This window comes from Pelophylax lessonae (assembly GCF_965119305.1).
Source record: "Pelophylax lessonae genome assembly, chromosome: 6".
Classification (NCBI taxonomy): domain Eukaryota; kingdom Metazoa; phylum Chordata; class Amphibia; order Anura; family Ranidae; genus Pelophylax; species Pelophylax lessonae.
Window position 1 is genome coordinate 145221053 of NC_138773.1, and position 27132 is coordinate 145248184.

The following is a 27132-nucleotide window of genomic DNA, read 5'->3' on the forward strand; positions in this document are numbered from 1 at the left end:
TTTTGAAAGCCGTAATGGAAACACACATAGAACATGGGTTTCCTCGCACCACGATTTGGTGTGAACTGCTGCTATTGCTTTTCATTTATTTACAGTGCTTTCCATAAATTAGCCCCTATCTTTGTAATGCTCACTGCACATTCACTTTTTGCCACAAAAGCCCAAAATTACATTGTTTTCGAGTTATTTAGCTATAGTTAAATGAAAAATAAATAACAAGAAATTATGTTTTAGGTCTCAAGGCTTGCTTATTATTGTGTCCATGATTCAATTACTTATGAGCAATAGTCTGTTTAAAATACAGAAAACCCATTGGATCCTAATAATAATACAATAGGCATGTCAAGGTCAAAGTGTTCCCGTTTCAGAATGGACAAGGTTGGTAAATTAAAAACAATATTTGACCTCTTTCTGCCCGGCCTATAGCAGATTGAAGGCCTTTTGTCCTTCCAGGTGGACGTCATCAGTGGTGAGCTGTGTCCTACACGGCGTGGTGGTGAGCTGTGTCCCTTGGACACAGCACATCACCGATCAGGGTAAAGAGCCAATAACATTGTCTCTTTACCACATGATCAGCTGTGTCCAATCACAACTGTAAACAAAGACCGGTAACTCGCTGTTACTGCCTTCTTTACCTCACACACCCATCCTGTGAGAGGAGAAGAATATGTGAACAGTCCTCTATAGACAACTGCCCTACTAAAACCACAGGTAACCTTTTTACTCTTTGTTTAGCTGGGCTGTGAAAAAGTCTCACAAATGTGGTATTAGTGAGGAGGAGTAGCAGAATGTATGTTGGGTTGTAAATCTTGGTATGCACATGCTATGTGTTAGAAATACACCATATTACCAAAAGTATTGGGACACCTGCCTTTACATGCACATGAACTTAAATGGCATCCCAGTCTTAGTCTGTACAGTTTTAATACTGTGTTGGCCCACCCTTTGCAGCTATAATAGCTTCAACTCTTCTGGGAAGGATGTCCACAAGGTTTAGGAGTGTGTCTATGGGAATGTTTGATCCTTCTTCCAGAAGCGCATTTGTGAGGTCAGGCACTGATGTTGGACGAGAAGGCCTAGCTCGCAGTCTCCACCCTTATCCATCCCAAAAGTGTTTTATCGGGTTAAGGTCATGACTCTGTGCAGGCTAGTGAAGCTCCTTTGCCCCAAACTCACTCAGCTATGTCTCCCAATACTTTCAGGGCTCGAGTCCTGCAGGAACGCATGGGAACGGCGTTCCCATACTTTTTTAGTTCAATCTTATTTTATTGAAAGAGAAGGGTTTTACAGAGTTAGGGGAGAAGCATGGGGGTATGAAACATACAGTGAAATAAATTGTTCAGGTATGACATATGGTAAACTGTGAGTAAGTGCATACAACAATCAATATCAATAAGTGCAAATAAGGAACCTAAACCGCCAGGTCCATCAGATCCTGGCACCAGCACAAGGTCAAGAAAGCAGCAACTTGGGGTGTCAGGTGGTAACATAAAGAAGAGAAAAGTCAAGGAAAGGCCAACACCAGTATAAACACTTTCATGGCAGGCGTCACTTGAGGAGATTGTGGGAAGTGTGGTAGGCATTGATAAATATCCCGGCTTTCCATTGAGAAGCGCCTAAAAACAACAAATAAGCAAAAGAGGATTGCCTTATGGTGTCAATGGTACAGCCAGATAGGGGAATAAAGGTAAGAGGATGGGATAAAGCAGGAGAATGTAAAGAGGTATGCCAAGAGGGCAAAGAAGGTGGAGGAAATCAGGAGGGGCCGCCCACGTCCCACTACTGCCCCCCAGCACCAGGTAGCACAGACGTCTCGAGCCAGGACTGAAAGGCATCCGAACACCGAAACATGTCCCAGGGCCTCCAAGCAGCAGAGAATCGGTCCTCCCTGCCCCCCTCCCGCGCCAACAGGTTTTCCATGTCTCTAAGCCGGTCCAGTTCCAGAGCCCACTCAAGTTTAGAGGGTACACGCTTGGTCTTCCAGTGTCTGGGTATCACCGTCCGAACAGCCGCCAAGAAAAACCTCAGAACGTCTCTCTTGATCGACCGGAAGGAGCCGGGTAACAAAGACAACAGGGCCAGTTCCGGTGTCGCAAGAACATTGGTTGCCTGGAGCCTGCAATACAGAGCTATAATTCCAGTCCACAATTCATGGATCTGGGGACATTCCCACCAGATGTGAATAAGCGTTCCCCTAGAGGACGTGCACCGCCAACATTGGTCCGACTGGAGTGGGTCAATGTAGGCGATCGAGGAAGGGCACCTGTACCATCTGCTCAAGAGTTTGAACTCCTTCTACTGAACTTGGGTAGCAGGAGACAGCGAGTGGGTCATCGCAAAACATTTGTACCAGTCGGTAGATGAAAGGGTTCGGCCCAGGTCCCTGTCCCAGACAGCAGTATATGTCGGCAGGTCAGGGCGGAGGGCACGCAATAACAAGGAATATAAGAGAGACACCGTGTGCGTGGGGGGAACATCCTGGAGCAGGATAGAGTCCAACTCCGAAGGGTCTCCCCTAACATCAGTCAACGAGGGTAGAGTGTGTATATAGGAGAGGGCCTGGCGGCGCTGCAGCCAGTTCACAAGATCACCACTGGGGGTGGCGGATGCAGGAGACATCAACAGGGATGGGTCAGCTCTGAGAATTTGGGATACCCGTCGATGGTCCGTCGTGTTCCAGGAGCCAAATCTGGAACACGAGGCCGCCGGAGGGAACGCTGGGGATCCAAAGAAGGGCGTCATGGGGCCCTGAGGACTTGACAGACGTCCCAATTTATTCAGGCAATCCCAGACCCGTAAGGTCCGACGCGTTAAAGCGCCGAAAGAAGAAGTGTGGCCACGGAGATGCACCGGGGTCCAGGGGAGTGCCCTGAGATCGAAGGGGGCCAGAAGATGTTCAAGTTGCACCCACAGTTTAGTTGGGGCATTGTGAAACCAATCCACTAAGCACGTCAAGGTCGCCGCTCGGTGGTAGAGAGCGAAATCTGGGATACCAGTGCCCCCTCTAGACTTTGGAAGGGTGAGAGTCGCATATTTTAAACGGGGTCGGCTATGAAGCCATACAAATCTCGAGAGTGCTTTGCGTAGCTTGTCAAAGAAGGAGGCAGGTATGTGGATAGGAAGCGCATGAAAGAGGTATAAAAAACGAGGTAGAACGTCCATCTTCAGAACATTGATCCTCCCAAACCAGGACAAGCGTTTTGTGGAGTAGGTAGATAGGTCAGATAGGGTTTTAGTGAAGAGAGGGGCAAAATTGTCAGCGAAGAGTCGTGTCGGGTCAGAAGGTAGCTGAACGCCCAAGTATCGAACGGAGGATGATCCCGTCTTAAAGGGATAAGCATCCGAGATACGCTGGAGAGTTGAGTTAGGCAGGGAGATATTTAGTATCTCCAAATTTGGAGTGATTAACTTTAAAGTTGCTCATAAGGCCAAATTTGCGGAACTCGGTCAGGATCGCAGGGAGGGACTTTTGAGGAGAAGTGATGTAGAGCAGTAGGTCATCGGCAAATAGTGCCAGCTTAGAATGTATGGGGCCAATGGTCAGCCCGCAAACATTGGGGTTGTTGCGAAGTGCAACTGCCAAATGTTCCATAACCAGGACATAGAGGAGCGGAGACAGGGGGCAACCCTGGCGCGTGCCGTTGTGTATGCTGAAAGCAGGGGACAGGGAACCGTCAATTCGGAGCCTAGCGGAAGGCGACTTATAGAGGGCCATAATTCTAGCTAGCATCAACGGGCCTACACCGATTTGCTCCAGGGTAAGACGTAAAAAATGCCAGTCCACGCGATCAAAGGCCTTCTCCGCGTCCACCGTCAGCAGGCATAGGGGTATAGCTTGGGAGCGGGCTTTGTCCTCTCGGCCCTGGACAAAGCCCACTTGGTCCTTATGGATAAGGTCCGGCAATAAAGGCTTCAGTCGGGTTGCTAGGATCTTAGCATAGAGTTTAAGGTCAATTCCAATCAAAGAGATAGGCCTGTAATTGGCGCACGAGGCGGGGTCTTTCCCCGGTTTTGGAATTAGAGATATGTGGGCCTCTAACGTCTGAGGGGGAAATGCAGAGCCGTCCGGAATCGAGTTAAATACCCGGGCTAGAAAAGGGGCCAGAAGGGAGCCAAACACTTTATAAAACTTGGCAGTAAAGCCATCGGGGCCAGGACTTTTACCGGTAGGGGAGGATGCAATCGCCGCTATAACCTCGTCAGCTGAGATCGGTACTTCTAGGTCCAATACTGCTTCAGCAGGCATGGATGGGAGGGCGGTCGTCGACACATATGCGGCCTTGTCGTCGAGGGAGGCCCGTGGGGCACCTTGGGGCAGGGACGCAGAAATATGGTAAAGCGACTGATAGTAAGTCGCAACGGATTGACCAATTTGTGTCGGGGTCGTCGCCAGGGACCCTGTAGGGTCACGAATCTGGGTGATAAACGTAGAGGCAGTGCATGGGTGGAGAGCGCCAGCCAATGGGCGTCCACATTTATCCTGGGACTTGTATCTGTGCAGGGCCATTTTCTGGTCAAACGTGTGGGCGGAGGCCACATATAGGTCTCTAAGTTGGGAGCGGGCCGTAGAGAGGTCTGCCAGAATGGCATCGGAAGGGGTCCGGCTGTGCTTCGTTTCTAGTTTGCGCAGTTTTAGAGTCGCGGCTGCAATGGAGGCCGATCTTTCTTTTTTAAGCCGGGTACCCATCTGAATAAAGGTACCCCGTAGCACTGCCTTGAGCACTTCCCACTGATAAGGGAGGGGCGTAGGGTCGTCAGCGTGGTCCGAAAAGAAATGGTTAACGACAGTGGAGATCGTGTCCACACAGCCCGGAGTCACCAGTATAGAGTCATTAAGCCTCCAGGTCCATTCTCTCAGCGGAGTATCCGGGGGGGAGAGTGTGAGAAAAATCGGGGAATGGTCGGACCAGACCAACGTCCCAATGCCATCCTCGGGGGACCAATCAAGACAAGCATGATCCACGAAAAAATAGTCTATCCTGCTATAAGACTGATGGGCTGACGAAAAGTGAGTGTAGGTCCGAGAGGTCGGGTGGAGGATTCTCCACACATCAACAAGGCACATGCCGTGAAGGGTACGCTTCAGAGCACGTAACTTCGTATAGGAGAGGGATGAGCGAGAGGAGGAGGTATCTAGCAGCGGGTCCAAAGGGAAATTGAAGTCGCCACCCAGGATGACCCTCCCCTCCGCGAACCTCGCAAGCCGTTCAAGGTACCGCAAGGCCCAGGCGACCTGATTAGTATTAGGCAAGTAGAAGTTGGCGACCGTGTACGTCATCCCCCAGAGTGCAAACTTAACTAGCACGTACCTCCCCTGTGGGTCTGCAACCTGGTCAATCACGCTGACAGGCAGGGATTTATGAAATGCCACAGACACCCCTTTGGACTTCTGAAGCAGATTAGAACTGTGTATCCATCGGTTGTAATACCTGTTGGAGCAAGCAGGGACAGAGTCGGAGCAAAAATGAGTCTCCTGGAGTAGCAAGATATTGACATGGTGCTTATGCATATGATATAGAACTTGCCCCCGTTTAGAAGCTACATTGAGGCCCTGTACATTATAGGAGCCTAGGGTCAGTCGGGGGCGAGTACTTACAGTGTGGGCCATAGTGGGACGCGAGCGGGCGGGTAGAGGATAGTAGGTCACCAGGGGTATGCAAGCCGAGCCCGGAAAAAGGGGTCGGGGCACAGAAAAAAGGAAGTGGTAGATGGAAACCCGGAAAATAGGAAAAGAAAAGAAAAAGAAAAATAGAGAAGAAAAGGAGGGGAAAACTAAGTGGTACACTGAGGAGTAGACAGGGGGGACTCCAGGAAAGGAGCCAAGGAAACTATGGTGCCTGAATACAGGACACTGTACGTTACATACGATACGGGCACAGAACCGTGCTCAACCTATGGGGGGGTGGAAATGTGAAGAGGGAGTTAGAAGCACATGAGTGGGTCCGGCAACACAGCAGACCTAAAAGAATCAGTTATGAGTACACCAAAGAAAAAATGACAATAACAGAGCTCAATACAGGGAGAATGGGAAAGATGCCGAATCGCGGCTATCGGGGGTGAAAGTTACAACCTCATGACATATGGCAGATCAACAACGAAATAGAAATTGAAATACTAACTGATAAGACAAGATCCAACAGAATCATGCGGCGTCAGGCGCCCCCCCCCCAAACCCCAGCTGTTCAGGACAACAGCAAAGGGCAGGAGTAAGGGCAGGTTAAAACAGTAAGTGCAGGATGCCATCGGGCGATGAGCAGTAAATATGGAGAAAAATATATATACAAATTGTCACCAACTAGAAGAAGCATCATCATTGTATAGCAAGCAACACCAGTAACATAGAACAGAGAAGCAACTAAGAACTTGTGGACCAGAAATCTTCAGCGGTAATGGTCACTCCGCGACCCCCTCAAACCCCAGCCAGATATTGCAATAGCAAAGGGCAGAAGTAAGGTCAGTCTCCGACGGATAAGGCTGGTAGCTGTGGAGAGAAGCATGGTAGAGCGGGAGAGGGAAAACAGGGGGTCAACAGATAGGGTCCGGTCACATCAGGACAGTCAGTGTAGAGTGCGGTATACGCGGTACTCAAGCTTCCGGTGACTGAGGGCGACTAGCCCCACTCCTGGGTATGGCAGAGCGTGAGCGTGAGCGCCATCTTCTCTGAGGACGAGGGCCAGATGTCTGTGTTTGCACCCATTCAGCAGGAGGATCCAGCCAATTCGGAATGTCCACCAGAGTGTGACCCAGGAAGGAGAAGAAGTCGGTTAGTTGATCAGGATCCGCCAGCACAAACTTCCGGGAGTTGAAAGTTACTTTAATGCTGAAGGGGTGCCCCCATGTATAAGTGGCCCCAATTTGGCGTAGGAAGTCCAGTAAGGGACGGACCACTCTCCGCATGTGTAGGGTGTTGCGGGATAGGTCGGGGTAGAGGTGGATGGAGGAGCCATCAAAGTCTAGAGGACCCTGTTGCCAAGCCTTCCTCATAATTTCTTCCTTCAGGGTATAGTAGTGAACCCTACATAACACATCACGGGGACGATCATCACCCCTACCTCCCGGGCCCCCCACTCTGTGCACCCTGTCTAGTTCGATGGTTGTGGTAGGGGCTCTACCGAGAACCAGATTGAGAATGGCAGTCACAGTGGGTTTAAGGTCCGTGCCAGAGGTGGCCTCAGGGAGACCCTGAATCCTAATGTTGTTCCTACGACTCCTGTTTTCGCCGTCATCAATGCGAAGTTGTTGCTGACGCAGGCGGCGGAGGTGGTCACGGGAAGCAGCCTCCAGTGCGGAAATGCGGGACTCATGGGCTTCTTGAGTAGCGGTGACGGAGGCAACAGTGGAGTCAGTAGTGGAAATCTGCTGACGGATCGCATTTAATTCAGCATGCAGGGAGAGTTCCATTTTAGAGGCCCAGGAGTCGAAGTCCGACCTGAAGGCCGAGAGAAGGGAGGCTGCCTCCGACCGGAGGGCTCCCCCACAATCCCGGACGTCCGGACCCCCATTTAGTGCGGAAGAGCTGGGCAGGGGAGATGAGGAAGAGGACGTTTCTGGAGAAGGAGGTCGATCCGTGCAACCCGCGTCCACACCAAGGGAAGCCGGCTGAGACGGTGGAGGGGGGGTTTAGCTTTCCCCACTGCGCGACCGGTCGCCATCTTGTCAGGTCTAGGGGAGCGGGGTTCCGTTGGCGCAGTGCGCAGCAGGTACGGTTGCATAGAGCTCTGTTGAAGGTCTGAAGGGTCGGGGGGATGGGAATTGCCCGCCGACATGTATATGGTAGGTGTAGCTAGACTAATACGTAACTGTTGGAGCCGGATGATCTCGTGGCTCAGCACCGCATGACCAGTGTCTTCAAATCAGTTGCAATGAAATCCACACGGGAATGAAGACACGGGCAGGTAGTGCAAGTCTGTCAATGTAGGATAAATTTGAGCTTAGTAATCCACAGCAAAAGAGGAGCAGAGACACATGATCTGGCACAGGTATTCGTGAGGCAAGGAGTGGAGGCCTGGTGCAATACTCTGCAGAGCTATGAAGATGTAGCTGTGAAGCCTCAGAAGCAGCAGACAGGCCCTTGTCAGACTGAGGGAAACTCAGCAGGGGCTATGAGCAATACTCTGCAGGGGTTGTGAGCAATACTCTGCAGGGGCTGTGAGCAATATTTTGCAGGTGCTGTGAGCAATACTCTGCAGGGGTTGTGAGCAATACTCTGCAGGGGTTGTGAGCAATACTCTGCAGGGGCTGTGAGCAATACTCTGCAGGGGCTGTGAGCAATACTCTGCAGGGGCTGTGAGCAATACTCTGCAGGGGCTGTGAGCAATGTTCTGCAGGGGTTGGGAGGTAGTAGGCAGGTAAAGATGGCAATTGAAAGGGGGCCAGTATACAGGCTTCAGGACCCCCTCCCCCCACCGTCCGCAGGATAACAGCAGCAAAGAGTCCTTGTCCAGGCCACAGCCTCCCTCAGCAGTGGGAATCTGGAGGAGCAGAGCGTGCCCCTGAGCAGCAGCAACACAGCAGGGGGGAGAGGATGGGACCCCCAGTGAACTCTCTGTGGCTAGGTGGGTCTTCCAGGACTCCTCAGGGCCGAAGGTGGGTGTAGGGTGGGCGGCAAGATGGTGGGCAGCGGCGGCCTGAAACGTCCTCCCGCGGAGAGGGGGGTCCACAGCAGAACAACGGGCCTGGCGGCTAATAGAATACCATAGGGGGAAGACTGCCACGGAGGTCTCTTACCGTCCCCGGATCCAGGTAGGCCGCGATGGCATGGGTAGGCCGCAGGCGCCGGTCCGGCGTGATCCCCGACAGGATGGGGAAAATAGGAGGATGGCTGGCTCCCTAGACCTTGTCAGCTCCGGGGGGAGAAGCCCATGCGTCGATCCGGAGGCCTGGTGAGTGGATGGCTGTAGATTAGCTTTTTGCTGGAACGGAGCTCCCTCTTCATGCGGCCATCTTGGCCAGCGTCCAGACACGCCCCCTCCCATACTTTTTTCACAGCAGGAACGCCGTTCCCATTAGCATCTGCACCTGCAGGCAGGGCCACTGTCAAGGGGTCCACCAGCCATTAGACAACCACCGCTTTGCAGCTATTTAGAAAAGAAATGTCTCCTGGCCCCCTGTGTTCCGTGGGAGCTGGGAAAGTAAGTGGACTATTTTCTCCGTTTTGGGTTTAGTCGGATTAATCGGCCGCAGCGCGCTGCACAGCTGAAGCCTGGTCACCGGCCTCTTCAATATGAATAGACCATGACAGGCTGGGAACACTGCGGCGGATTGATCCGCCTAAACCTTAAACTGATAAAATAGTCCACTTACTGTCCCCGCTCCCACACAGGGGGCCCGGAGACATTTTTTTTTTTTTTTTCGAAAAAGCTGCACAGGTGGGGGGATTGTCTAATTGGTGGACACTGCCAGGATTTGGGAGTCCCTGTCTGCTCTACCTCACCCACCCCACCCCCCCTCCAGCCCTAGTTGCCCAGCAGGAAGGGAGAGGACCAGATGTACCAGCAGTGCTCAGCTGGTCTCTGGGCTCCCAGCTCCAGGAGGAACCACCTGAAGGACAAGCCCTGCACCCAGGCCGCAGACAGAAGATAGCGCCCAGACCAGGTACTGGGGGTGGGGGGGCTAACAATGTTGCATTTAAATTCTTGTCTTAGCGCCGGTTCACATATGTGCGATGACAGACATCGCATGTGATTCTGAGCGCACTGCTCTGCAAATCACATGCGATGTGTGTGCGATGCAAATTCAGCCATACAGATTGTATGGCTGAATTTGCATCGCATTCAGACACAACTCGCACAGGACCCTTTTTTGGTCGGTCCAGAATCGGATCGCATGGGTGTTCACACCTATGTGATCCGATTATTCATGTCGCAACTGACAGTTCACACTGTTTTGCCACATCCTTATTTCTCCAAGGCATACATTCCATGCTGTCTTCTTTTTCTCTGCTCGCTGCCTCCCGGCTAGGGGGAGCGGTGGTTGGGCTAAGGCCCCAGGCCGGTTAGATGGGGGGCCCTGTCAAGTAGGCTGTATGAGGCCCCATGATTTCTAACAGCTGCCTTGCCTGTACCATGTCCACAGCCTCTGACCACTTCCTGTATCATGTCCACAGCTTCTGACCACCTCCTGTATCATATCCACAGCCTCTGACCATCTCCTGTACCATGTCCACAGCCTCTGACCCCCTCCTGTATCAAGTACAAATCTTCTGACCACCTCCTGTATCATGTCCACAGCCTCTGACCACCTCCTGTACCATGTCCACAGCCTCTGACCACCTCCTGTACCATATCCACAGCCTCTGACCCCCTCCTGTACCATGTCCACAGCCTCTGACCACCTCCTGTACCATATCCACAGCCTCTGACCACCTCCTGTACCATATCCACAGCCTCTGACCAACTCATGTACCAGGTCCAAAGCCTCTGACCACCTCCTGTACCATGTCAACAGCCTCTGACCACCTCCTGTACCATGTCCATTGTGTACACTGTATGGGAGAGTAAAACTCTGTTTTCATTGAATTGTGAATGTCATGTCCTGTTCTCCACAAGGTCCACCTGGGTGGTAACCTTGTGGGGGAAAACTGTATAAAAGTCTGTTTTTACCCCTTCATGAAGTGTCGACTCATGTTTGGGGGAATATGCTACAAGAGATTGCTATGCTCTTCATACTCCCTTGGATAATCACTAAGCTCTTGTAAGACCTTGTTCCTGCTTCACTCTCTGGGGAAAGCAAGGTTCACCCACTGAAACCTGGAGCCTTGTCGGAGGTTCAGGGTGGGTAGGAGACGGCGAGACCCCAAGCAAGCTGCGGCGGTTCGTGGGGTCTGTGGTGGTTATGGTGTCTGGTGGAGTGCTTGGAGCCCCCGGGAAGCACTAGGAGCACCTGTCAACGGGGGAAGCACAAGGAGCACCTGTCAACGGAGGTACCCAGCCAGGGTGCCGGTTGATCCGTTACAATGGCTTTTGTTTAACATAAACACATTGGTAATAGCACTATCTACATGATTATAGTTTATATATTGATATTTGCACTGTTTAGCACAGAATACAGGCATTTTAGGTACTTTTGAGAGGGAATCTTGGGTGAGTTCCCAAACTTTTTGACCTCTGAATACTTTTGATAATATAGTGTATCCTATAAATTGACAACTTTGTGTTAAAAAAAAAATAAGTTTTCACTTTCTTTTGACACTTTCCAAAAATGTGTTAAAAAAAATGATGTGTTCAAAAGACTCATTATGCCTCATACTATATATATTGGGGCGCTTGTTTCCAAAACGTGGTCATTTTGTGGGTATTTCCATTATTCCTGGTGCTCTAGGGCCTACAAATATATGATAGATAGTCAAGAAATTAGATGTGTAATTTATGCCCCTATAACACCTGAAGGTGTTCCTTGGATAGCCTCTCTGTGGCTAGACTGTGAAAAAGTCGCACACATATGGTATCTCCTTACTCAAGAGTAGCAGATTGTGTTTTGGGGTTTAATTGCAAGTATGCCTATCCAGAGTGTGAGAAATAACTTAATATGACAATTTATGTAAAAAAAAAAAATTAATATTTTTTAATTTTCCAAAGAATTGTGGCAAAAAATGACAACTTCAAAAAACTCACCAATGCCTCTTACTAAATATCTTGGACTGTCCACTTTCCAAAAAGGGACAATTTATACTGTCATTTTAGGGCCTCAAGAAATGAATAGGTAGTCAGTACATCAGGATTGATCAGTTTTTGCATGATGTACACTTTCACACAGACTAAATATTATACACAGATTTGGGTTATTTTTTTTTAACCAAAGATATGTAGCAGTATAAATGTATTAAATTAGTTATTTGCAAAATTTTACAAAAGAAACTAAAAAAAAATGTGTTTTTTTTTTCAAAATGTTCAGTTTTTTTTTTTTTAGATTAGACTGCAAAAAAAATACAAAAACCCAGTAGAGGTTAAATATTACCAAAAGAAAGCTCTATCTGTCTCAAAACATGATAAAAATTTTGTTTGGGTACAGTGTTGCATGACTGAGTGTCCTGTATTAAAGTAGTTAATAACGGTTTTAGTGGGTAATTAGAGTAGTGTGGAGGGTGTGATATTAAATGGCATGTGCAGGAAAGAAGTGCAGAGGGTATGATGATGAGCAGTATTGTGCAGAACAGGAGTGCGAAGTGTATGAAAGTGGGAAGTATGCAAATGTGGAATGATGAAGGGTATGATTTTAGACAGTATGTGCCAAAGAAGAGTGTCAGAGAGTATGAAGGTGTGTAGTGAGCATTATTGGCATGGCAGAGGGTATGACAGTGGGCAGTATGTTATGTAAAGAAAAGGAGTGCAGATGTATTATGTCAGGCAGCATTTACAGGAGAGAAGTGCAGAAGATAAGACAGCAGGCAGTATGTACAGAGGATATAATGGTAAGCATTAGGTGCAGGAGATAAGTATGGAGGGTATGACAGCAAATGGTATGTGCAGGAGAGGGCTGCGGAGGATATGATGGTAAGCAGTATGTGCAGGAAAGGGTGTGCAAAGTTTATAAAGGCAGGCAGTATGGGATTGAGGGGTGTGCAGAGCATATGACAGCAAGCACTAAGAACAGGAGAGGAATGCACAGGGTATGATGGCAGATGTAAAAGAGAGGGGTAAGGAGTGTATGAAAGCAAGAAGTATGCCCAAAAGAGAATGTGAGTGATAGGATGTAGACCAACATGTGATACAAAGGTGGGGGTATTTGCTGTGTGGGGGGTGCTCGTTAGTGGGCTGAAGGGGTGACGTGCTGTTAGCCAGGTGGTGGCAGGGAGGTATGTTTGTCAGCATTGGGAAAGGCATATATGATGTGAGTGTGGGGCTGCTCTCTCTTCCCACTGGCTCAGAGGCAGCAGCGGGAGCCATTGGCTCCTGCTGCTGTTAATTAAATCAGTAAGGAAGGAGCAGGGGGTGGGGCCGAGCCACACTGTGTTTGTCAATGGACACAAAGAGCGAGGCTCAGGAGCAAGCCTGCACAAGTGCCCCAATAGCAAGCGGCTTTCTGTGGGGGCACTCAGCAGGTAGGAGCAGCCATAAGTGCTGGCGGGGATCCAAGAAGAGGAGGGTGGGGGATTGCTCTGTGCAAATCCATTGCACAGAGCAGGTAAGTATACCATGTTTGTTAATTTAAAAAAATATATCTTATCACTTTAATAGTCATGGCCCTCAGTAGGTGTATTGATGTATCCCTAAAGTGTATTTCCACTTTTGCAGTCAAAAATGGGGAAACCCTACCATATGGTTGCTATTCACAGCACACTTAAAATGTTTTTTTTTTTAAACTTCTATTTGGACATGTTTGAGGAGAACTTGTCATGGCAAGAATTACTCAATTATTTCAGTTTGAACTGTTCCTATAGAAAGGTTGCGCCCTGGCTTAATCCAGTTCTCATTAACATGCAACAGAGAAGCTCAGTTTTGAAACCCTAAACGATTTTTAAAATCTAGTATAACTGTGGGGGAGCGGTGTTTGCCATAAATAGCCTGCACAATAGAGACAGGGTTATTTATGGCAAACACAGCTCCCCAGTCCCATCATAACAAAGAGAACTAAGTCAAATGTTTTCTTGCTAGAACGCCTATAAAAAATTATCTAAAAAAAGATAAGTTGCAATTTTTATTTTATTTATACTAGGTGAATTGGGACATGTAACAGTTCTAAATGAGGTGTTATGTCAATTTGGCTGCAAAATTGGAAATACATTTTAAGTCCACAATAAGCTTTATGGCTGAAGCAATGGAGTCCTTTTATACATAAAGACCGTACTCACCTGGTACTTTGTCAACTGATGCAAAGACAGAGCGCTGTACTGTAGGGTCACTTCCAACACGACGAGAATGTTCATAAAATCTAAAGGGCAAATGTTGAGCTGATGATGTAGAAGTGTGACCAAAACCCACCACTTCCTTTGATGGCTGAATAGGAAGATCTAAAAGAGCTAAAGAAAGAAGAAAGGTAAAGGAAAAAGTCTCAGTCGTGGTATACTGTACAAAGATTGATTCTGCTACTTTGCTCCAACTGTATCACCAATCAACCAATTTAAGTAATTGAAACACAAGGGCTCAAAACAAGAGATTTGTGATTGTCGACTTGTTTATAATAGGTGCAGGTAGGTTCAAGCTGTCATTATAACCCACCAACACTGAGTAAATATGTGTCTTCAGACTTCATTGACTGCATGTGTTTTCCAGTTCAGTAAACGTAATGAAGCCAAAATTGGTATGATAAACTACCCCTTTAAAAAAGAGAGTTAGGTAATCCCTTATTATCCTCCTCATTTATATGCTCACATGTTTGTTTAGGTGAGGGAAAAAACGTGTTATAAAACAAATACTGTATGCATGTCAGAATTAAAGGAAAAGAAACCAAACACTTAATAAATTAACAAGTTCACACTCTGTGGACAGTCACCCTGGGGCAGGGGATTAATTGTAGAGGTCAGGTTCTTCCACTACAGCTCTGATTAATAATCAGGTGCACTGAGAGAGAGGGTGGTGGTTGGTGTCTACAGAGAGGAGACCTGTATGCAGCCTTGAATATTACTGAAAGACTTGCTTGTCTGAAACATACCTGGTTGGTGAACCTGCCTTTTGTTGGACTTAGAAGATGTGCTGAAGCTAAGCAGATTTTTACTTTGGTGTTAGGACTGGGTATTGTACCGAAAAGAAGCTGCACCTATCTTGTCTGAGCTGAACCGGAAGACATAGCCTGTTGTATGTGTTTGCTGACAAATAATGGGATTTTGTCTTGCCGTAAAATCCTTTTCTCTGAAGTTCATTGACAGACGCAGTCTTCTGTTCTAAATTGGAGTAGGGTTATGCTTCCCCCTACAGGAGTAGGACACCAGGCAGAAAAAAGTTCTGGCTATGCCTATGGGCAGTCCCAGGGGGTATACCCTCTCTCCCTGCTATAGGATGTCAGTTTTGTATCAAAGCAGTGTCAGAGAAAACAATACAAACCCAACTCAATAATAGAGGGGCGGGTACTGCGTCTGTCAATGAACTTCAGAGAAAAGGATTTTACGGTAAGACAAAAATCCCATTTTCTCTATCGTTCATTGACGGACACAGTCTTCTGTTCTCAATAGCAGTAGGGATGTCCCAAAGCAGTGCCATAAAACATGAGGGGTGGGAACAGCAGAAAAGATATCCCCAAGGCTGAACCACAGCCAACAAGGCAACATATGACTTATCAGATGAAACAAACAAAGATAAAATTCCCAGTTCAATTTGCCAACCAGTCTGCTTACCAACCAAATTGGCCTGTCTAACAGTTTGCGTCAATACAGGGGTTTAGTTAGCACACATTTGCAAATGCATGTGAAAGCTGCAGGGCCACGTCAAGGCTCCCTGTTACCTGCAGTCCTAACTCTAATGAATTTTAAAGAGTCTCCACAGTGGGAGCACATGCAAGCTAATGGATAGATAGGGGGCAGGTGAGCCTGGAGGTGGCCCATCCCTCCTGAAAGGTAATTGGGGGCATAATGGGAGCCCAGCTGATAGTATTACAGCAAAGGCACCTAGTATGTTCACTCACCAGTACACATATACAACAAAGAAAATGGCCTCTGCCCCCACCTATAACTGGCCTTCATAGCAAAGAACACATGGAAGGGCAACGCACATGAAACAAACAAAGATAAAATTCCCAGTTCAATTTGCCAACCAGTCTGCTTACCAACCAAATTGGCCTGTCTAACAGTTTGCGTCAATACAGGGGTTTAGTTAGCACACATTTGCAAACGCATGTGAAAGCTGCAGGGCCACGTCAAGGCTCCCTGTTACCTGCAGTCCTAACTCTAATGAATTTTAAAGAGTCTCCACAGTGGGAGCACATGCAAGCTAATGGATAGATAGGGGGCAGGTGAGGGATGGGCCACCTCCAGGCTCACCTGCCCCCTATCTATCCATTAGCTTGCATGTGCTCCCACTGTGGAGACTCTTTAAAATTCATTAGAGTTAGGACTGCAGGTAACAGGGAGCCTTGACGTGGCCCTGCAGCTTTCACATGCGTTTGCAAATGTGTGCTAACTAAACCCCTGTATTGACGCAAACTGTTAGACAGGCCAATTTGGTTGGTAAGCAGACTGGTTGGCAAATTGAACTGGGAATTTTATCTTTGTTTGTTTCATGTGCGTTGCCCTTCCATGTGTTCTTTGCTATGAAGGCCAGTTATAGGTGGGGGCAGAGGCCATTTTCTTTGTTGTATATGTGTACTGGTGAGTGGACATACTGGGTGCCTTTGCTGTAATACTATCAGCTGGGCTCCCATTATGCCCCCAATTACCTTTCAGGAGGGATGGGCCACCTCCAGGCTCACCTGCCCCCTATCTATCCATTAGCTTGCATGTGCTCCCACTGTGGAGACTCTTTAAAATTCATTAGAGTTAGGACTGCAGGTAACAGGGAGCCTTGACGTGGCCCTGCAGCTTTCACATGCGTTTGCAAATGTGTGCTAACTAAACCCCTGTATTGACGCAAACTGTTAGACAGGCCAATTTGGTTGGTAAGCAGACTGGTTGGCAAATTGAACTGGGAATTTTATCTTTGTTTGTTTCATGTGCGTTGCCCTTCCATGTGTTCGTTGCTATGAAGGCCAGTTATAGGTGGGGGCAGAGGCCATTTTCTTTGTAACATATGACTTATCAGAACAACAAGATGAGACCCACCTGAAAAAACAGTTCGCACTCTCAAGGGAGACTAAAAACGCCCTTAAACGGCGGCCTGCAAAACTTTGCGGCCAAAGAAAGCATCTGCAGATGCCATCACATCCACCTTATAAAACTTTGTGAAAGTATGAACAGACGACCAGGTAGCCGCCTTGCAAACCTGAACCACAGATGCCTGATGGCGAAAAGCCCAGGAAGCACTAAGCTCCCAAGTAGAGAGCGCCATAACAGGGAAAGGTGGAACCTGACCCTTAATTTAATAAGCCTGCACAACCGTCTGTCTGATCTATCTGGAAACAGTGGCAGCAGACACAGGCAGCCCTTTCATTGGTCAATCTGTGAGAACAAAGAGCGAATCTGACCTTCGAAAAGACTCTGTAGTCACCAAGTACACCCTGATTGCCCGAACCACATCGAAAGTATGCAATGCAAATTCCTTAGGATGTTTAGGCTTAGGACACAAGGAGGGAAACACAATGTCCTCATTTAAATGGAAACTGGAAACCACCTTCGGAAGGAAGGACGGATTTGGATGAAGTACCACTTTATCCCTGTGAACCACCAGATAGGAAGAACAACAGGACAACGCTGCCAGTTCCGACACCCCGTGCAAAGAAGTAATAGCCACCAAGAAGGCCACCTTCTGAGATAAAGTAAGCAGGGTAATCTCCTGAAAATTTTCAAAGAGAAGTTTCTGGAGAACCGACAGTACCAAATTAAGATCCCAATGTGGCAACGGAGGTCGCACCGAAGGAGCCAATTGTCACACCCCCTGGATAAAACTACATACCAGGAAATGGGTGGCTAATGGTCTTTGGAAAAAAAATTGCCAAGGCCGAAACCTGACCCTTGATAGTACTCAAGGCCAAATTTTGATCAACCCCCCGTTTGGTCCTTGAGACAGCAGATCCTCCCTGAGAGGAAGTCTCCAAGGAACGTCTGTGACTAGCCTGGGGAGGTCGGCGTACCAAGCCCAGCGAGGCCATTCTGTAGCCACAAGGATGGCGGGAATCCCTTCCACCTCGATCCTGCGAAGACGTTTTGACAGCAACTTGAGCGTAGAAAAAGCATACAGCAGCCGATACTGAGCCCACGGAGCCACCAGCGCGTCTGTGGCGTCTGCCAGAGGGTCCCGAGAGCGGGCCACAAACCTCTGCACTTTCCTGTTGCTCCAAGATGCCAACAGATCTACGTCTGGAGTGCCCCAACGAAGGCACAGCTGCTGGAACACCTCCAGATGGAGAGACCATTCCCCTGGAGCCAATGTCTGCTGACCAAGGTAATCCACCTACCAATTTTCCACTCCTGGAATGTGAACAGAGGAGAGAGCTGGAACAAAGAGTTCCGCCCATCGAAGGATGCTCACCACCTCTAAGGCCACAAGGACACCTCTGATGCCCCCTTGGTGATTCACATAAGCCACAGCCGTGGCATTGTCCGATTGAATACGCACTGGACAGCCCCAAAGGTGCTCCGTCCAGTGGACTAGGCAAAGACTGATCACTCTCAGCTTCAGAACATTTATCCATTAAATGGGGATAAAAGATTTTCCTTGTTTGAGCGTCGGGGACCAAAGCCACCATAACAGGGACCCCTGGTCACCTGGCTCAACTGGATCTGATTGTCTAGAAAAACTTGGATCTTTTTTCTATTCGAGAAGAAATTCCTACTGGAGTATTCTCAAGAGAAACTGAGCGTAAGGTACCGCCTCGAAGGACGACACCATCAGTCTCAGAACTCTCATACAAGTCCGAAGGAACGACCATTTGCTGGACAGCAATAGCTGAATCACAGAATGGAGTTGTTGAAGTTTGTCCGGAGGAAGAAACACCCTGGCTGAAAACGAATCCAAAATCAGGCCCAGATAGTCCAGTCTTACGGAAGGAACCAGGGATGACTTCTGGAGATTCAGAATCCACCGAACTCCTCCAGAGTTCTCATAGTGATCTCTAAGTTTGTCACCAGCGCTGTGGGAGACTCCGCATGGAGAAGCAGATAGTCCATGTAACCCAGGACCGATATCCCCCACAGGCGTAACAAAGCCAGGACCGGAACCAACACTTTTGTGAAGATCCGAGGAGCAGAGGCGAGACCAAAGGGTAACCTGATAGTGATCCTCTCTCACGGCAAAACGCAGAAACCATTGATGTCCTGCACATATTGGGATGTGAAGGTTGGCATCTTTGATGTCTATGGAGGCCATGAAATCCCCCTGGTGTAGGGAAGTCACTACCGTGCAAACAGATTTCATCTTGAATTTTTGAATTTGCACGAAGCAATTCCGTGCCTTCAGGTCCAGAATAGGACGCACACTGCCCTCCTTCCTAGGGACCTTAAACAGGTTTGAGTAAAAGCCCTGAAAACGTTCCGAGAACGGAACCGGAACTATTACCCCTTGTTGTAACAGGTCCTGTACTGCCCCAAAGAGAGCCTGTAAGCAATCCGGGGACAGTCGCACATTGGAAGGAAAAAACCTTACTAGAGGGACAGATCGAAACTCAATCTTGTAACCGGACCGTATTACCTCGTGAACCCACTTGTCTCGTATCCAGGATAACCACAGGTCCAGGAACCGGCAAAGACGTCCCCCCACCCCAGATACGGGTGAGGGCGCACCTTCAGGCCGAAGTGGGCCTTATTTGCAGGACTGGAGAAATCCAATTTCTGCTTTCCAGACCAGGGTTGCTTGAAGCCACCCGAGGAGGCCCTGAAGGACTTTGATTCTTTATCACTCGTCCTTGAGGAACGAAAAGACTTTTCATGTGTCTACGACGAGGGTCCTTACCCTTCTTAACCTGTGGGAGAAAAGTACTCTTACCCCCTGTAAGACCTTTGATAATGTCATCAAGGGTAGCGCCAAAACAGGCAATCACCTTGAAAAGGTAGATCAGTCAAAGCCTTCTTAGAAGTCTAATCCGCAGACCAGCATTTTAGCCAAAGTATACTCCGGAAGACCACTGCCAACACCGACAGTCGCGCCAATATTGAAGCCGCATCCAGCGAGGTATTACAAACAAAATGCAGCCCCTGAATCAACTGGTCTGTCAGCTCATTAAAAGCAGAGGGAAGTTGTACCCCCACCAGGTCACAGCGTAGTAACTTAGTCCATTCAGTCAAAGTTTGTGACACAAGGGCAATAGTAAACACCGGTCTGAGTGCAGACCCCGCCAGGGAGTACATATTGCGGGCCATAGACTCCGCCTTTCTATCAGCCGGATGCTTAAAGGACGGGGAATCCTCCACTGGAATCATGGTAGCTTTAATCAGTCTGGAGACCGGAGGGTCCAGCGTAGGTGGCACAGTCCACTTTTTCATAAGGGACTCCTCAATGGGATATCGCCTAGCAATCCGCTTAGGCACCCCAGGGGGACTCCTTGGACGGTCCCACTCTTTTTTGACCATGTTGTCAAAATACACGGGAAGGGGGAAAACCTTAACTGCTCTGGATGGCTTGTGAGTGCCAAATGTAACCTGCGCCTCAGTGTAACGCTCCTGCGTTTTATGTATGATGTGGATTTACAGCTGCAGAAATATTCCACTTCAGTAGTCATGTAGAGAAACGCTGAGACACCAATCCCAACTCCCAAAGACTCATCATGTGTGGATGATCTCAATTCAGCAAGCAAATACACACACTCAATAAGATGTTCCTAGAGTGACTTATGTATATAGTAACACAGTGATGATAGGCTGAAGAGAGAGGTTGGGTAGAGATGGTAGATGACAGACACTTGAAAGGAAATGTTCTTGAAAGTAAGATAGTAGCAGATGGGATGCAGATAGGTTCGCAATCATAGATAATGCAGATGTAGTAATAGTCCTTAGTATGCAGAGCTAGATAGTGTAAGCTTTAGTATGAAGGTTATAGAGGTTTCCCCTGTGGGGTACTTATCACTAGTAGCAATGTAGCAGAGGAGAGGTTCGGCGAGAGCGGATGATCCGGTAGCGGGATACAGGGATTAGCGCAGCGTGGTTCCGACAGCGAGGAATGCTTGCAAGCATGAGAGCTTCAAGACAGGTTAGCATCAAGGCACAAAGCAGGTTGAACGAACACATGTGAGTGAGAGCTGGTGATTTAAATAGCTGTTCAGTCCGGCGCTCAGTGATGATGTCAGCACTCTTAAAGGGAAATACACCTATATGTGCTTCATCTATCTAGGTAGATGGAAAGCACCCGGAAATGATGTGATAGGAGGCACTGAGAGTGCCAGAACCTTACACTAAGTCGCATCCTCCATTTTCAGGGTCTCACGCACAGAAACAACCAGTGCGTCCACCAGCGTCTTTTCTTGCACAGTGGCAGAGGGAGAGGAGTCATCCCCACTATCAGAGGAGACAGGGCGCGAGGTAGTAGACCTGGCAGGGAGACCCATGTCTGCGGTGGCTGAATCAGATTCCGAATTTAACACATAGGATGAGGCAGGAGTAGGCGGGGGGCGTTTTTTGGCACCTGTTCTTTACAGGCCACCTCCACCTGGGACACAAAGGATTCCAAGACCGCCGTTAGTGCATCTATGGATAGCTGGGATCCGGAGGGCCCTGCGGCCTCCTTGAGGGGGTCAGATGGGGAAATGTTCCACAGGGTTCGTGTTGCACCAGGGGAACCCCGCAACAAAATGTCCCACCGCGTTATAGCGCCCCCAAGAGGTCAGGCAGAACGCACAGAGACCCCCAGCAGAGAGAGAGACCCCCCTGACTCACCACCCAACTAAAGATGCACCAGGAAGGCCCAGAACATCTGCACAGCACGTGTCTGCAGCGATCTTGATCCTCAAAGATAAGATAAGTGTCAGCACTAGGGTATAGGGAGGGGCTCCACCACCACAAAAAACACCTCTAGGGACTCCAAGAACATGGCCGCCATTGATTTGCAATGGGATCCACCGCAAAATGGGATCCCCTGCAAAATGGCCGTGCCGGGTGTACTAAGATGGCCGCCGATCTCCTCAGCACATGTAGGCTACGGAGCTTCTAGGGCCCCGCCCCCAGCCCACTGGATGGGATTGTCATGTACCTGGGTGTCCTTGAACCGGGAGCTTCCCTGTTCCATAGCTTGCAGCCTTATCTGTTGTGCCACAAAGAAGCTCTGGAGTTTGTGCAGTGATTTTCCAGTCTGATGTTTTACTTTTGGACTCAATAGCTCCACCTGCTGCCAGCTGCAAACAATGTACAATTTAACCAGCTGTGATCAATGTACAATTTACTCAGCTTTCAAAAAGCAGCACTTCCTGTTCCTCAATGCCCATTTGTTTGGAATATCTTCCTGTTCCTGGGTGTGCTGCTTGCTCTTTGATAGACTTTCGTGTATGAACTTTTGCCTGTATTCTTGACCCCTCTTCAGCCTGCCGAATCTGTACTTCACCGCCAGCTTGTGTGTATGACTTCTGCATGCCTGACCATTCTTTGGATTAAGTTTGGATACCGCTTTGCCCGATCTGTTGCTGGCCTGATCCCTGACTACATTTTCGCCTGAATCCTCAGCACTCAAACTCCACTTCGGACTTTACCTAACAGGTACCTAACACAACAAACGGGCCATAATGTCAGTGGACCCTGCTGAGATTGTTAAGGCACTTACGCATCAGGGACAATTGATTGGAGCTCATGAACAGCATATTTCTTCTCTGGACGCTAAGCTAGATGAACTTTGTGCTATGCTAAAATCCTGTTTGCCTGGCTCCTCTGTATCTGTCCAGACTCCTGCTCCAATCCAACCCACCTCTTCTGTGCCCCTCAAACTTCCCTTACCTGAAAAGGTTGGTGGTGACACCGAGGACTGCAGAGGTTTTTATAAACGTTTGTCATTTGCACTTCCACAACAACCCTGGGGCTTTCAGTACTTCTTCTGCCAAAGTGACATTTGTAATTTCATTGTTAAACGGGAAAGCCCTGGCATGGGTCTCTCCTTACCTGGAATGCAATGATCCTGTGCTGCAAGATGCTGATAGATTTCTGGCTTCTCTTCAGACTGTATTTGACAAGTTGGATAGAGCTTCTGCAGCTGAGTGCTCACTTTTGGAAACACAACAAGGTAACAGGACTGTGGCACAGTATGCTATTGAGTTCCGTACCCTGGCGGCTGAGACCAAATGGGACTCAGGGGCATTACGTGCAGCTTTCCGTAAAGGTCTTACAGATTGCATTAAGGATGAATTGGTCTATAAGGACTCCCCAGAAGATCTTGAAAAATTCATAGAGTTGTGTGTTCGTCTGGATCTCCGGTATCATGAAAGGTGGCAGGAGAGACTCAGAACTCATAAGCTTCCAAGGCCGGTATATCGCTTGGCCCCTAACTTTCAAGCACCACCTCAGCCTGAACCTGAAATTTCTGTTGAATCCAAGTCTCCTGTGGAACCCATGGAAGTCAGCCATCTCCACTTCTCAGAATCAGAGAGACAGAGGAGGCGTGCATTGGGCTTATGCTTATACTGTGGACTTAAAGGACATTTGCTATCTGGTTGTCCAGCCCGTCCAGTAAAAGGCAGGGTCTAACCAGTGTCGGAGGAGCTGGGTTAGACCTTACAAGTACTTCCTCCAAAACCAAGATTACTGTACCCGCAACTTTCCACTTAGCCTCTAAACTTGTCTCCTGTGAGGCTTTTGTAGATTCGGAAGCCGCTGGTATACTCTTGGATTACAATTTTGCTAAAGAAAATAACATCCCATTTGTTTCAAAGTCTAGACCCCTGAATATTACCACCCTGAATGGATAGCCATTGGGAGATGGCCTTGTCAAGTTTGAGACCACCACTATTACCCTTCAGGTAGGCGCACTCCATAAAGAGGAAATCATTGTCTGTTATTGATTCCCCACTTCTGCCTGTTATCCTTCGCTACCCTCGGTTACAACAACACAACCCTTCCTTTGATTAGGTAAAGGGAGAATTAACCTCTTGGGGGTCTTCCTGTTATTTGAACTGTTTATCTCGACCCACAAGACTTTCTGGTTGTCTGTTGGCTTCTGCGGCCATCCCTCCTAACTTGCCTCATGAATACCATGAATTTTCAGATGTGTTTTGCAAGAAAAAGGCAGAGGTTTTACATCCACATCGTTCTTTTGACTGTGCGATTAATCTGATCCCTGGAGCACCTCTTCCCAAAGGAAGGACCTATCCCCTGTCTCTGCCTGAACAAAAGTCCATGGAGGAATATGTAAAGGACAACTTGGAAAGAGGTTTTATTCGACCCTCTTCTTCTCCAGTAGGGTCAGGTTTCTTCTTTGTCGAAAAGAAGGATGGGGGTCTCCGACCATGCATAGACTATCGAGGGTTAAATCAGATCACTGTAAAGGACTCCTACCCATTGCCTCTTATTCTAGAGTTATTTGATATGCTTAAGGGAACCGTTCTCTTCACCAAACTTGATCTCAGAGGGGGAATCTGGTTCGAATTAGAGAGGGAGACGAGTGGAAGACAGCTTTCAACACCCGCAATGGACACTATGAGTATCTGGTTATGCCATTTGGACTCTAACGCTCCTGCTATCTTCCAACGTTTCATGAATGACACTTTTCATGACTTCAGTAACCGTTTTGTGATAATCTATCTGGATGATATCTTAATTTTTTCCAAGACTCACCTTGAGCACCGCTCACATGTAAGTCAAGTATTACAGCGGCTGAGAGAAAACCACCTTTATGCAAATATTGAGAAATGCAGTTTCCATCAAAACCAGATATCTTTTCTTGGATACATCATAAATAGTGTTGGTTTCCAAAAGGCCCCAACCGACCACTTTGAAGGGACTCCAAAGCTTTCTGGGGTTTGCAAATTACTACAGGCGTTTCATCAAGGGTTTTGCCTCCATAGCTGCCCCCCTTACTGCTATGACTAGGAAAGGCACCAATTGCAAACTGTGGCCCTCTGAAGCAGAATCAGCTTTTTTTAAAATTATTTTTATTAGGTTTTTGGGGAAAAAAAAAAATACAAAACAGAGCCGTTGGGCATTCCCTGGCTCAACAACAAAAAACATAACAATACAAAAAGGCATAAAAACATCCCCAAACAAGGCTGCACCCAGCTGCTACAAAAGATCGAGCTTCACCATTAAGGATTAAGCAGACAGTGATAATCCATTCACAGCGGGACAATCCAGGAGCCCATGAGAGTGGTAGGAGTCCGACTCCACCGTACACTGGGGAAGAGGAGTCCAAACAAATCAAGTTCCCAGGGTCACCCCATCAGAGCCCCCAGCATCATTAGTAGTGTTGCTAGATTCCAACCAGATGGCCCAAACCTCCGCAAACTTCTGTGGGCAGCCTCTGTTGGCATAAGTTGCCTTATATAGTGGGATCACCGAATTCATCAAGGATTTCCACGCGGAAACGGTGGGCGCATCAGGCTTCCGCCATCTGATAACCACCAATTTCCTCGCGTAAAACAGCAAAAGGCCCAGGAGAGTGCGAGTGGCCACTGAATGAGCTAAATCATTTACCAGTCCCAGAATACAGTATTCAAGCTTGAGAGGCATGCGGATGGTGGTCACCTGAGTCACAAAGTCCAGAACTCTGGTCCAGTACACGACCAGGGGCGGACAATGCCAGAGCATGTGCGTATATGCGGGGTCGACTGCACCACAGCACCAGCAGGTCGCGGGTTTGTCGGGGGAAGGCCCTATGCAGTCTAGTCCGAGTAAAATTCAATCGGTGGAGGATTTTGTACTGTACCAGGCGGTCCCTGGCGGCCACCAAATGACGGAAGGGATAATCCCAAACATCCTCCCAATCCTGCGTATCTAGGCCAGGGGCCTCCGTCACCCAAAAGGCCTGCAGGGCCTCCAACCCAGAATGCACGCTAGGGAGCAGGGTACTATAAATGGTAGAGAGAGGTTTTTTCAACGTCTCATTCCGGAGAATAGCCTCCAAGTCAGCTAGGGTAAAATCGCAGGGGGAGCCACCAAACTGCTTGTGGAAAGCATGTCGGAGCTGCAGGTAACGAAAGAAATGGGAGTTGGGCAGAGAGAAAGCGGCCTTCAATTGATCAAACGTCAAAAGCGTCTCTCCCCGGCAAATGTGGGATAGATAGAGGATTCCCCTGGTGGCCCACACAGAGGGATCCGGGATGGAGAAAAACTCCGCAACTCCGGATTCATCCATAATGGGGAGTTAGGGGAATGGCGGCCAGGTCCTGTCTGAACATACGGAGACTGCTGCTTCCATGCCCTGATCACCGTCACCATCGAGACAGAGTGGGTACGGGGCCTTCACTCCACGTAGCAGTAGGTTACGCAGTGCCTTATAGGAGCCAACCAGAGCCGCCTCCAGAACCAGCGCAGTATTGGAAGTGTCGGAGATCAACCGGTTGTGGGCATGTGTCAAAAGTCCGGCCACATAATACCGGAAGAAATCCGGACATGCCAACCCCCCTCGATTCCAGGGTTGCTGTAACACTGTCAGTCGTAGTCTGGTAGGGCGAGAACCCCACAGAAAAGTAAGGATGTGAGAATTAATCTGACGAAATACAGTCTTAGGTATCCAGACCGGGGAATGGCGGAGCACATACAGAAGAGGAGGGAGCAGTTTCATTTTGACAAAAATTGATGCGTCCTATCAGAGTCAAAGGAAGATTAGCCCAGGAACGCAGCTTAGCCCTAAATTTTGACAATAGAGGAGACAGATTAAGGTCACAAAAATCTTGTATGTCAGGGGAAATCACAATACCCAAGTATTTAATCCTGTCGGTCCAACACAAGGGCAAAGTAGAGTCCGCGTGAGCCCGAGCCCCCATGTCCACCGGAAGGATAAGTGACTTGTCCCAATTTACCCGCAGGCCAGACAGATCAGAAAAAACAGCCAGCAGGTCCAGGGCCGACCGGAGCGACCGGCCGGGGTCCCGGAGAAATAGAACAATGTCGTCGGCATAAAGCGCCAACTTCTCCTCCAGGGGCCCCACCCAGATCCCCCCGACCACCCCAGAACCGCGAACAGTCGCCGCCAGGGGCTCCACTGCCAGGGAAAACAAGGCCGGCGAGAGCGGGCACCCCTGACGGGTGCCCTGCGCAATGGAAAAGGGACAAGACAGCCTACCCCCCAACTTAATTTGTGCGCTAGGGTGGTCATAAAGCATGGCAACCCATTTGCGAAATACTGGGCCGAAGCCAAATGCCTCCAGCACCATCGTCATGTAGGACCAGTCAACTGAATCAAATGCCTTTTCCAAGTCAAGAGCCACCATCACGCGTGTACCCCGTGCCTCCGCTGGGACCTGCAAATGTGTAAACACTCTACGTATGTTAATATCAGTGGATTTGCCTGGCATAAAGCCAGTCTGGTCTATATTAACCAAGTAAGGGAGAACCTTCATCAACCTGGTAGCAAGCAGTTTGGTAAGTATTTTTAAGTCATAGTTCAAAAGAGATATGGGCCTGTAGGCTGAACACAGCGGGGGGTCCTTCTCAGGTTTGTGAATTAAAACTATGTGTCCCTGGGACATGGACTCTGGAAGAGC

At 48.6% G+C, this 27132-nt stretch overlaps 1 protein-coding gene across 2 annotated transcripts in view; it reads right to left on the minus strand.

Moving 5' to 3' along the window:
- CLEC16A (C-type lectin domain containing 16A) overlaps window positions 1-27132 on the minus strand; it is a 1483716-nt gene that overhangs the window by 149631 nt on the left and 1306953 nt on the right. For both annotated transcript variants that reach the window (XM_082262146.1, XM_082262145.1), the window contains exon 21: window positions 13790-13957. In XM_082262146.1, the coding sequence (XP_082118272.1) occupies window positions 13790-13957 (168 nt within the window). The remainder of the gene's footprint in view (window positions 1-13789; window positions 13958-27132) is intronic.